This window comes from Lepidochelys kempii, chromosome 2, assembly GCF_965140265.1.
Source record: "Lepidochelys kempii isolate rLepKem1 chromosome 2, rLepKem1.hap2, whole genome shotgun sequence".
NCBI classification, from domain to species: domain Eukaryota; kingdom Metazoa; phylum Chordata; order Testudines; family Cheloniidae; genus Lepidochelys; species Lepidochelys kempii.
Genome location: NC_133257.1, coordinates 134929736 through 134942343, shown reverse-complemented (window position 1 = coordinate 134942343; position 12608 = coordinate 134929736). Strand labels below are relative to the sequence as shown.

The 12608-nt window shown below is 40.7% G+C and overlaps 1 protein-coding gene and 1 long non-coding RNA gene across 3 annotated transcripts in view; one reads left to right on the top strand and one right to left on the bottom strand.

Annotated features, from left to right (window-relative positions):
• Nucleotides 1–12608, top strand: part of LOC140907099 (uncharacterized) — a 174998-nt gene that overhangs the window by 34119 nt on the left and 128271 nt on the right. The window contains exon 3 of one of the 2 annotated variants that reach the window (XR_012157373.1): nucleotides 3988–6144. The exons of the other annotated variant lie outside the window; for it this stretch is intronic. This is a non-coding gene — a long non-coding RNA (uncharacterized lncRNA). Of the gene's footprint in view, nucleotides 1–3987; nucleotides 6145–12608 lie in introns of those variants that run through there. 2 annotated transcript variants of the gene reach the window in all.
• MYO10 (myosin X) overlaps nucleotides 6939–12608 on the bottom strand; it is a 281597-nt gene continuing 275927 nt past the window's right edge. Inside the window, exons 39-41 of the mRNA XM_073332289.1 lie at nucleotides 9300–9752; nucleotides 8671–8862; nucleotides 6939–8321 (exon numbers count right to left, since the gene is read on the bottom strand). Of these exons, the coding sequence (XP_073188390.1) occupies nucleotides 8211–8321; nucleotides 8671–8862; nucleotides 9300–9752 (756 nt within the window). The 3' untranslated portion in view covers nucleotides 6939–8210. The remainder of the gene's footprint in view (nucleotides 8322–8670; nucleotides 8863–9299; nucleotides 9753–12608) is intronic.

Genomic DNA, 12608 nt, shown 5'->3' with positions numbered 1-12608 from the left:
CCTAATACCTGTTTGGTGGTGCTTAGGACTTTCTGGGAGGGAGGGGGAGGAGTGGGGATGCGGCGTGCTCCGGGCAGGTGGTGGTAAAGAGGCAGAGCAGGGGCGGGGTGGCGCAAGGGGTCAAGCACCCTGGGAGGGGAAGTTGGTGCCTATGCTTGCTTACAAAATCAGACATAAAAAATATAAAAGTGTCACAGCACTCTATTACTGAAAAATTGCTTACTTTCTCATTTTTACCATATAATTATAAAAATAAGTTAATTGGAATGTAAATATTGTACTGACGTTTGAGTAGAACAGTATAAACAAGTCATTGTATGAAATTTTAGTTTGTACTGACTTCTCTAGCGTTTTTTATGTAGCCTGTTGTAAAACTATACAAATATCTAGATGAGTTGATGTACCCCCTGGAAGATCTCTGCATACCACTGGGGGTACGCATTTCCCCTGGTTGAGAACCTCTGATTTACAGAACTAGCAAGAAATTCCATGTAATGCTGGCTTGTAAAGCCTGTTCAGCACAAAGGTTGACATTTTTCAAAAATTGTTGTTTAATGTGTGCCTCCTAATTCCATATTAAAACATCTGATTTTTAGCAGGGCTGAGCACTTGCACCTCCCCCTTGTCTTATAAAAAGTGCTGGTATTCAAGATCACTGGTTTTATGACCGCAGTTAGGTTTCAGGTCTTTTAGACAATGGACCACATTCTGCATTTTAAAAGTCATATGGCTTGTTGGTGTTGTGGGTGTTTTGTTTGGCGTGGGTTTTGGTTTGTTTTTGTGCAAATGACATTTCTGAAAAGGCCTCCATTTCTCTCAGCAGCGGTGACTTCAAAGGAGCTGCTTGACAAGGTGGCATTGTTTGGCATTCTGGATTCTCCTGTCACTTTGACAGATGAATGTTCAGCTAGTGTTGACTTGAGTTGTGAGTTTTTGTTTTTATGGCTTCTTACTTGGAAAGTGAGTCTGACCCTGGATTTGCAAATATGGTTGCATGTCTGGAAGTGTAACCATTGTTGCAATGAGGGTTTGAGGCATTAGTCTTATGACATGCTCTCTTCTCCTGCAGAGACCTCACATGCCACTTCTCAAAAGTGGACGTGGCCTCCTGGCACAGACCTCTCCATCTGGGTCTGTCCAGTGCAACAGGTTTCCAGGTTTTAATGTCCACTGTGCATGCTTTGAGGTTGCCTTCAGGCTGTCTTTATTTATAAGGATGGATCAACACTTAGACTATGTCTACACTGGCAACTGAGGTTCTTAGATATGGTTGTCCCTGTGGGCGCTCCACTACTCTCCTTTCTCCCCCCCCCCCTTCAGAGTTTTCACGCTAAAGACACTGTGGTAGAGAAGGAACGGAGCGGGGGATTGATTGCATAGCGCTATGTAACCACCAGAGGTGGCACAAGATGGGGACAGCACATGTGCGACCCAGTTAGGCACTGCATTTGAAATTCTCCAATCGCAGGCACAGGGACACAGATTCACCTAAAGTGAAGTATCCATAGGGACAATCATCTTGAAGAACTAGAGTTACTGCACAGGGTGAGTAACCTTTTCCTCTGTTCATTCCCACTGAAGCACCTGGCAGTGCCCACTGTCAAGAGACAGGATACTGGGTTAGATGGAACATGTTCTTATGTAAGATTAATTGGAAAGAATTGTTCATTGGCTACAGTGATTGACTTCAGATCAGACAATCGTAAAGGAAAGAGTGAATCTAGATTCCTTGTCTTCTCAAATATGCAGGCATGATCATCAGACACTTGGTAAAGATTCTCAAAGGTGTGGAGAGGCTGAAGGGGAGCACTCTGTATTGGTAATGAGGTATTTCCTGTGGTCTGGGTAAATTTGCAATATGAAAGTATTTGTCGTAAGGATCCAGTGTTCATTCTGAACTTAAACCAACAGATAAACCTGTTGAGCTATTGAAGATCTTGGATGGGGTGCTATCCCCTATATTTATTTGGAACCAGGAAATAGTAACAGTAGAACCCCTTGTCCTGGAATTCTTTGGATACTTTTTCCACTGCTCCGAGTTGCAGAAGGGAGTCCACTTCCTTCCTGAGCAATAACTCATGAGAGGAGTCCCCCAGTGGGGATGGGGAGAAAAGATAGGAAGGATTTGGGGATTTGGAAATGAGTACCTTGTCTATCATCTCCAGGACCCAATGGTCTGAGGTAATCTGCACCCATCTGTCCCTTAAAAAAAAAAACGGTAAATGGCTCCCAAATGGGGAGGAGGAATGGATCCTGACCGCACCATCAAACTTGATGGCAGGAGTAAGGTGGCGCATGTGCAACAGAAAAAGCAGCAGCAGAGGGTTCCTCTTCTGAAACCTATGACCCTTCCTTAGAGGTTTGAATGATCTTTACTCACCATAAAAGTAAGAGGACTACTGTCTGCCTCTGGTATGGTTGAGGTTCAGATTGTTTTCTCGGGGGGGGGGGGGGGGGAGGTTACCAATAGGTCTTCTAGTACTGTGAATTGGGTGGGTGCCATAAATAGAGGCTGTGGTGCCAAGATCTCAGGAAGCATAGTCACTATTAGTGTGTGTAGAGAACTCATATATTTTGTCAGTGCATTTGGTGCTAGGATTGGCTCCTTCTGAGGGTTGACCCTCAATCCTAAAATCTTCACTCAGGGGTGGGGCACAATACTCGTTCAGCTCGGACTCCAGTGGTGAGGTCCTTGGTACCAGAAGTGTCAGTACTGAGTGCTTCATAGAAATGTAGTACTGGAAGGGACCTTGAGAGGTAAGCTAGTCAATTCTCCTGTGCTGTGGTAGGACCCAGTATACCTGGACCATCCCTGCCAGGCGGTTTTGTTCAAACTGTTCTTAAAACCCTCTCATGATGGGGATTCCACAACTTTAGAAACCTATTCCAGTGCTTAAGTACCCTTTATAGTTAGGAAGTTTTTTCCAATATCTTAACAAGATTTCCCTTGCTACACATTGAGCTCATTACGTCTTGTCCTACCTTCAGTGGTCATGGACAACAATTGATCACTGTCCTATCTTTAATAGTCTTTAATAGTTATCAAATATGTTATCGGGTCCCCTTTCAGTCATCTTTTCTCAAGACTAGACATGCTCAGGATTTTGTAAACTTTCCTCATATATCAAGTTTTCTAAACTTATCATTTTTGTTCTCCTCTGGACATTCTCCAGTTTGTTCACATTTTTCCAAAAGCATGGCACCAAGAATTGGACACAGTACTCCAGCTGAGGCTGCACCAGTACTGAGCAGAGCAGGACAGCTAATCCTCTGTCTTACATATAAAACTTTTTTGCTAATACACCATATAATGATTAGTGTTTTTTGCAACTGCACTACACAGTTGTCTTATATTCAATTTGTGATCTACTATAACCCCCAGAGCCTTTTCAGCAGTTTTACTGCCTATCCAATTATCTCCATTTTGTAATCGTGCATTTAGTTTTTCCTTCCTAAATGTAGAACTTTGCACTTACGTTTACTGAATTTTATCTTGTTGATTTCAAAATTTGTCAAGGTAATTTTCAGTTCTAATCCTGTCCTCCAAGCTGCTTGCAACCTGTCCCAACCTGGTGTCATCCACAGCTTTTATAAGCATACTCTCCATTCTGTTAGCTAAGTCATTAATAAAAACATTGACTAATACTGGACCCAGGACAGTCCCCCTGCAAGATCCCACTAGATATGTCCTCCCAGTTTGACAGTGAACCATTGATAACTACTCTGAGTACAGTTTAACAAGTTGTGTATCCTTATTATAGAAATTTAATCTAGGTCACCATTCCCTAGTCTGTTTATGAGAGTCAGTCTGCAGTTGCTGAGAGCGGACTCATTAAGGGCATACAGTTATTATGCAGAGGTCTTGTAGTGACCACTCAGCACTGAGGCCTCAGTGAGCCCTGGTGTTCGCCTTAATGTGTCACCTGTGCTAGACCTGCTTGGTGAGATCTGGGTCTCTGGTCACCATGGGATCGCTATTTCTTGCAGCCTCTGTCTTCCGAGAACTGAACTGAAGACACGAGGGAGGCTCTGGCCAACTCTGTGGCTGAGGAGTGGGACTTCAGTGCTGGATGAGCTCTGGACTTGGGTGAACTATTGACTTACCTAGTGCTTTGAAAAGTAGCCTGGTCCAGTCATGGAGTTGTCTCTGCCTCCAGTGCTGAGGAAGCCCTCATGGAGCTCTCAGGGAGGAAGAGTTTCAAATGAGACTCTGGTCTGGGGCCCTTTTAGAAAAGGTGCAGCATGTAGAACACTTGTGTGATCAAGGCACTTACCCCAGACGGAGACGGCACTTTGTGTGTCCATCATTGTGTCTCCCTCACAAGAGGGGCAGATCTTGAATCCTGGGGAGTATGACTCCACCACGTTCAAGGGGTGTTGTGGTTGGTGCACAGAGGCAGCACAAGGATTTGAAGACCTCCGTTATCAATCTAAGATTTTATTTTATTGCCAATGGGCTGAAAACAACAACAAATTAGAACTAACAACTGGAAGAATAAAGTTGCACAGTATGTTGAAATGCAGACACTGCCAGTGTTCCACCTTGCAGTCATGGGCAGCAAGAAGGAATGGGAGAGCAGTTGAAGCTGCCCTACCCTTTTTTCCCTCTGCTTTGGATGGCCCAACTGTGGCCCAACCGACACTGCTATTCAGAATGATTCCAGTCTCACAGGGTAGGGCACACACGCACCGGAAGTGGAATACATGTGGACAATCTAACAACCGGACTTCTGATTTTTGTCTTATACCTTACAATGCACCTAAAGTATATGTATATTGCAATTTAATGTTCTTGCTGCCATGTGTTGTTCCTCTCACCCCCATCGCCTTATGTTGTTACGCTACAGGAAATCTCCTTTAGGATATGCTCCTCTTTTGGTCAGGAGGGGAAAAGGAATGGAATGATCAGATATGTGTGAAGAGATCAGCCACTCATAAGCACAGTAAGTTTGCTACATGCTGTGCTGTGGATTCTCTGAGAAACTGATGTAAAAAAATCTCAGGGAGTGAGGGTAGCACCTCTGGAAAGCTGTGTAGCACTAAATATAGGACGCTATGAAATCCCTGTTAATGAGAACACTGACGAAGTCACAGAATCAAAACAATGACATGGAATTCAGGCTCTGCTTGGCATTAAGCTCACACTGGCAACTGGGCAGGGAGGGCTGCTCTACCTGCAGCTGCAGCCACTGGAGGTAAGAGACCAGAGGGTATGGGGAGAAGGTGCAGGGGGCTAGGGCCATCCGGGAGTGCAGGGGTTAGGGGAGAGAGGCTAGCATCTGGGATTTAAGGGCAGCTTCTGAGAATTCAGTTTCTTTGCTGTGTCAGTTTCATGCCAGGAGTTGCAGTGGAGGTGAGGTGCTCCTCTGGGACATTGGCATCACGGTAAGGGAGAAGCTGACATTCCCTCAGGGCGCAATGTCATTGAAAGTATTCAGTGCTCAAGGGAGCACAGGTTCATCTGAAAGAACCTCTTCACGCTCCTTTATGTGGTATCAGTGTCTCACACCTCAAAGACACACATACACCCATAAAACCAGAACGTGTATGTGTGTGATATGAAGAGACGAATGCCTAAAGGAGCAGAGGTTGTCCTATCTTACATCTTCTTCCCTGTAAGCTCTGTAGACACAAAGAGAAGCTTTAATATAAAAAATCTACTTACAGAGAAGAGGGAATCGCTTTCTGAGAAAAACACTAAAAGGCTAGCCATAAATTACCACAAGGAAGATGTCTAAAATAATGACTGTTTATCAATTTGTAATTCTACTCAGCAATAAACTGTTGATTTAATAGGTTGAAATTATTTAATCAAATCTGAAATTAATATAAGCATTCCTTCAAAGTACTGAGTTTAATTTAAAATGGCAACAATGTGTCTGCTGCAAGGATGGATTATTTTATGTTTAGTGCATTTTTAATTTTGTTAATTATTCAAATATGAATTCAGTTAAATTGATACTATAAGAGACTCTTACTTCTGGGGCCTTCTCGTGTTACTGTTCAGCAATGTCACTTTGGTCATATTACCAAATGCTACTTTAAAAAGTGATTTAAAATGTGTTACCTTTGCCTTGTACTGTATATCTGCAGGATATTTTGTTTGATTTTACAAAAATAAACCCTTCAATTTAGTTTTTCCCATTGCAGTCCAATTCTGAACATTTTTATGCATTTATAGTAAGGCTACTTAATTGTTAATGTATCAAACAATTTTGATTAACAAACCATAAAGATGGAATTTTTTTAATGGAAAAAACAAAATCAGAAAATCCACAATAATAAAATGGATTTCATAGGGCCCTATAAGTAGCTACATTTTCTCTGCAGCAGGTATGAGGGGCTACTGTTTGTGGCAAGCTTTTTTTCAAGCCCCTTGCAGCTTGTGATGAAGACCTCTCTTGGTCATACATTTGTCATGCTTGTGTATGCTCAAAGTTGCTGTAATGTATGCTGTTCACCCCTAGGGTATGTCTGGTTGCTGACTAAGTTATTGATTGCTAGGGCAGCACAAGTGAAAGTTCTTATGTTTAACTGCATTGTTTCCAGAGAGATTTTACATTGTACAGGAAGAACTCAACAATTCTCACGCTTTAGCATTTCCCTGATTCCTCCCACATTTCCCCAGGCTGCACCCATATCTTTAGCTATTTGTGGATTGTTTGTAGAATACCAATTTTTGTTATTCATGAAGCTTATTACCAAGCAGGTAGTTTGGGCTTTTGGAAGCTGGATATATTAGAAGCATTTATATATTGCTATACTTTTCTTTACTCGATGTAAAACACAAATACCATCACAAATGTAAAAGCAACTCCAGTTTGAAGTGTATTCATATTCTTGTGCCAAAAAAGTTGGAAGACTACTAGTGTTTTTCTAGAAACCAGATTCAATATAAATGGGAAATAAGTATGTTAACTAGGATCTTTTATTGCTGGACTTTCTTTGAGCAAATAATCAATATTTCTTAAAGGCTGAGGTCGTCAATAAGGGCTAGTACATGTTTATATATTTATTGCTATGGACAAAAGACATTATCAATTCAAGTTTTACCTTTATATTACAACTTTTCCATACAAAAATAAAAGTCCCAAATCAGCTTTACTAGTGGCTGATAGCACTGACTTATTTACAGGTGCTTTGTCAAGAACCATCATTAGGCAGCAGGGTAAAATATTGAGAGGCATTTATAACAATACAATAGTTTAACTATATATAATTTTTCTCCTGTTTAATTTCTACTTTGAAGGGTTCTGACCTTTTCTGATTGGTTTATTTTGGAGCATCCAATCAGAGTTTTATAAGAATAGCATCTTTAAAAGAAAAGTTTAATATTTAAAATTTTAAATTGAAACAAATTAAAGAATATTGTAACTGCATTTCCTTATTAGAGCAGTTTATAAATAGTTGCTCAGCTACATATCTATTTATAATACAGCACATACAGAATGCAGACTTGCTACATATGTGGTAAAATACATTTGTAATAGTAAATCAAAAAGATATGAAAGTCCCAGATTTTGATTTGTTAATAAAACTGGCTTATAAAAGTAACTGTAAAATTGAAACAACTATAACTCTCTGGACTATTATAATTTACAGAAAGACTGTTTACATCATTGCACATCATTATTCCCTTTGCTTTAAATGCTTGTGAAATATGGAATAAAATTAGAATCTACATAGGTCATATGCATGCACACAGAAGCATGCATCCATGAAAACAAAACACACTGTTAACTAAGTCCATAAGGAAGGCTGCCAGCAGCATTCCGACAAAAATACTTTCTCCCCCACACATGGATCAGGCCAGTAGGTTAGTGCATTATGGATGAATTAACTCCTCCTCTTCCATCTTTTCTTAGTATTCTGAACAGGGGGAAAAAGCACATCCCGCTCAACACCACAATTTATGTATATGCAAGATGGTTTTAATGTCTTAAGGCACTTCTTACTGCTTGTATTAAGGCATACAGTATGTCAACTAAAGGTAAAAAAGCTTTGGAAATTTTGAAGAATGTTAGTCATATACTAAAAACGTTTGGCTATTTAAGTTGATATTTTACAGAGGCCACCTGAAAAAAAAACTTTGATTGACGATTCCCCCAAAATTCTGTTTCTTGGGTAGCTTGTTGACAAATTTGATCAGTATTTTCAGGCCAGCAGTGATATCTTTTGAGAGTAATGGCACAGTGAGACTGGTTCTGTTTTCACCTGGAGCTGCTTTGACTCCCATGGCTACTCACTGATCGAGAGGTGCTGAAACGTTTTTTCACAATCATACTGATATAAGCTTTCATCAGTTTTGCGATGTCAACCACCTGCCAAAAGAGTAAAAATAACTCAAACCTTTTAATGTGATATAATAATGCATCTCACCACATAAAATAGTGGTATGACTTCCATTATCTAACCACTTACAAAAAAACCCTTACTGTTAGTTAACACAAATACTTAGAAACTTAGTAGTTTCTACCCTATTTCTGTTTTGCCTCTACTCTACTTTGACTATTGTTAAAAATCAGTATGTTTTAGATGCAAAATCTACAAAATTATATTTAAACCTTTAAAAACTAAGCTAAAAGTATTACCTTGAAAAAGAGTGCTAGTTAATAAGAGATGAAATTAACAAGAAGAGCATATTAAAAATTCCTCTTGCTCTTTACTTACCTTACTGGTCTCAAAAAGCAGTTCTCTCTCATCCACCACAATCTTGTAGGTGTTGGCAAGTGGTGCCCCAAAGGACAAAATATGTTCATATTGGAACACTTCTAAAGGCCTGCCTTCTCCACGCTTGTAGACAGAAACTGCATCAGCACTGACTCCCAACCAGAGTTCTTGTGGGAAACCCCCTTCTTTACACTAGTGAAGGAAAGAGTATAAATGAACATTCAGGAAAACTTGGGGAAAAAAAACACCACCACTTAGTGCTGAGGTCGTCTTCTGTGCACCCTAAATCAAAGTTCAAATAAAGGTAATACAACATTCTGTACGATATTTTCTATTCTCCCTCCTGCCAATTTTTTTATGGGAGGCAGTTATTTGATCTTGTAGAAAAATATTATGGTTCATTAATAGACAAATATAAATGTCTACATTGGGCATTATATTATAACTAGAGTGCCTTTTAACTAAATACTCCATATGCCAGCCTTCTCTCCTCCAAGAGAAAGATAGCAATATTCATTGAAATAATATATTGTTACGTTCAGAGAGGACACTTCGGTATCGAGCTCATTGTCTAGAATAGTAGCAACTCACCAATGGGTTACTGACAATGCTTAGTATGTCTTGCTCACCTCCACATCAAAGAGCGTTGACCCATAGCCAGGCCACTCCTTAATCAAATACATGTACTTGGCCATAGCCTGTTCCTGGTTCATTCCCTGAAGTTTTTTCCACTTGTCGATAACACTAGTCCTTGCAGCTGAGACTTCCTCTTTGATCCACATATCCAACATCTGCTCCTCCTCCATCTTCTGTTTGCTGATGGAGCCACTGCGGAAACTCCTCCTCAGCGTTCCTTCAAGAAAGCTGGCTCGCTTCCTCTCAATCCTGTCTGCTGGGGTAAACATTTTAGTAGACTGTGTAATACGAGACTTCAGTCTTTGTAAGGGATAGACTTCTTCTATTTCTGGCATGGTGGTATGCAGACTGTAGTCTCCTTGTAGATATTGGAGTCGCAAGGCAGCAAGGACCTGGAGGGTTTCTTCAGGAGCAGGGTAGTGTCCTTTAATCACTGCCTCATGAGCCTAATGGGAAGTAAGAAGAACGCTAGCTTTACGCACGGATAGTAGGACTTAACTCTTTGGAAACTAGATAATATTTGCAAACTGGCTTTTTCCTAGGAGTAGGTATAGACAGCTAGTGTGGGGATTTGAGAGACTGTCTCTAGCAGACAAGAGAGGCAGGGTAGGTCAGGAATCGTGAGTGGGAAGTATCTCAATGTGCCTTCTTAATTGGATTATCAAGCCAAGAACAGCAAGGGGTCAGTGGGGAATATAGTGGGGTCAGAGAGGGAACCAGGCAGCAGTAGCAGAGGCAGAAATTGGGGAGAAGAAACTAGTCTGGATTACAGGGCTTGTTGAAAAATTTCCATCAGCTGGTTTGACAAGAAAACTTTTTTTTGACAAAATGAAATTTGTGACAAGTGTCTGCTTTTTGTGGAAAATGTTGACCATCAACAAATCAGAAACTTTCAGTTTGGAAATGCTGCTATGGTGCCTTATGGGAGTCATCGTTCAAGTGACTCATGTCCCGGTTCCCCTCTATGTGTCGGGCTGCCCAGCTGGACTAGATCTTCCATGATGATGATGCACTGTACTAACTCATCAAAAAGAGAGATCATGGTGCATTGTGAGAGATGTAGTCCAGCCCATAAAGGAGCAAGGGCAAGAGGAAGCCAAACTACAACTCACTGCGCATTTCTGAATTGAAATTTTCAGCCAAAAGTTTTCAGTCCCCCCCCGCCCCTCCGAAAAGTCAATTTTTTCTGTGGAAAATTTTTGATAAGTGTTTGTGGGGGTTTTTTTTGTTTGTTTTTGGGGGGGTGTCAAATTTTCCATGGAGGGGAGGGAGAAAAACATGATTGTCTAACCAGGTGTACTGGGGAAAAGAGCGGAGGGAAAGAGATGGATAGTTGGATTGAGGCTGTGTGTGTGCACGTGTGCAGCAGAGTTAAGTAGTGAAGGAGCACCTTAGTGTCAAACTGTCTTCAGTGTAAGGGTTAACTTTAGATGTTAAAACCGTTCATAGGTTTAGAGACACAAAAATTCAAAACTGGAGACACTGATTTTTAACTGATAAAATAATACCAATTACTTGGCAGCAAACCTGTGCAGTGGATAAAAATGGGAGCAGCATGGCTGAACCCACATCACAATCACATCCTTAAGATATATCCATAAAATTCATTTTCAAGATTGAATGCTCTATGCTGTCTAGCTGGATTACTGTTGTTCCTATCAATATACACAGAGTGCTTGAGTGACCATGGTGTGCTCATAGTTGCCATAAGAAAGTGAAGAGGCAGATTCTCTGAGGAAATTGCCTTCATATAATTGCACTCATTTTAATTGCAAACTCTGCAAGCACCTGTCTGCAGTTCAGATCACTACCACAATGTGATTTTCAGAAGACAGCACTTCAGTGCTCCACAGCTCTTCTAGGTTATATTATCTAAAGGATTTTCTTAATGATTCTGTTCAAGTTTCATATAAACAAACTGCTTGGCTGTTCAATGCCTAATAATCTCTCTCTAGACTGGCAGGGGCTTTGAGTACTGCAGTGGTAGCCGGTTCAGCGTCAGAGATCTGTGCTGACAGTGGAGTAAACAAGGAGTAAAAAGAAAAGGAGGACTTGTGGCACCTTAGAGACTAACCAATTTACTTGAGCATAAGCTTTCGTGAGCTATAGCTCACTTCATCGGATGCAACGAAAGCTTATGCTCACGAAAGCTTATGCTCAAATAAATTGGTTAGTCTCTAAGGTGCCACAAGTACTCCTTTTCTTTTTGCGAATACAGACTAACACGTCTGTTACTCTTAAACAAGGAGTAGTAATTAAGGAGCTCTGAAGGGAGCCCCCCAGGTAGACCAGAAGGACTGTGTCTATAATGTGGCTACTTAAGCCAGGTCTTAACTAAAAAGTTAAGTTGACCTAGCTACTGTAAACCGTGCTAGGTCAACGGAAGAAACAAAAGGTCAAACCAAATATACTTATACGGGAAGCCCTAGGGACATTTTAAAGTGGTCACTAGACAGAGAAGATGACAGCTTACTGAAGGGCTTTCCTTAGACCTTCACAATGTGGCACAAAATGAATCAACAGCTAAAACATTCTGCAATAATAAATCCCAAGAGTGAGAATCTTTGCTGGCATAATAGAGGGCTTGTTATAAAAAAAAACAAACTGTTTCCTGTCAATATTTATTTTAAGATTAATTTACACCCACAAACCCATTTCGTTTATTACCAGTTTTGTCCTTTTGCAATAATAAACCCCATTGTAGGGTGAGTACAGCACATTCATTACTTATCACAGTGATCTGATGGGTACTGGGGGAGCCAGACTGCCTATTACCAAGCTTATTAAACTCTAATCTACTGCTGAAAAATTGAAGAGCTATTAGCTGTCTTCAGTTGCCAGTATAAGTCTTGGTGTTTAAAAAAAACAAACAAAAAAACCCAAAGCCAACCCTTATGTATTTCTGTGGAAACTCATTGTTCCCTTTTCTATTTACCTTTTCTATTTCTTGTTCCTACTTAAGAGCATATATGGATGCACATCCAGGTTCCCATCCCTGGGGGATTGCGTTATGATTTCGACTGAACAATAAGGGGGTTTAGGAAGAAAAAAGGTCATAAAACTTGGGGCAAAATTCAGAGGTGAAGCATAAGGGGTTGTAAGTGATCATGAAGACCCAGGTGGTCCTCAGCTGGTGTAAAGTAGTGTAGCTCCAGTGAAGTAAATGGAGCTACCCAGTTTACACCATCTGAGGACTTGATTCAAATATTTATTATTTCTTCAGATTAAATGTACAAAATAAGTGTAGACTAAGGGAATCCAAAGGTGTCTAAACTAGAGTGACTTGCATACTGAGAAGCTGG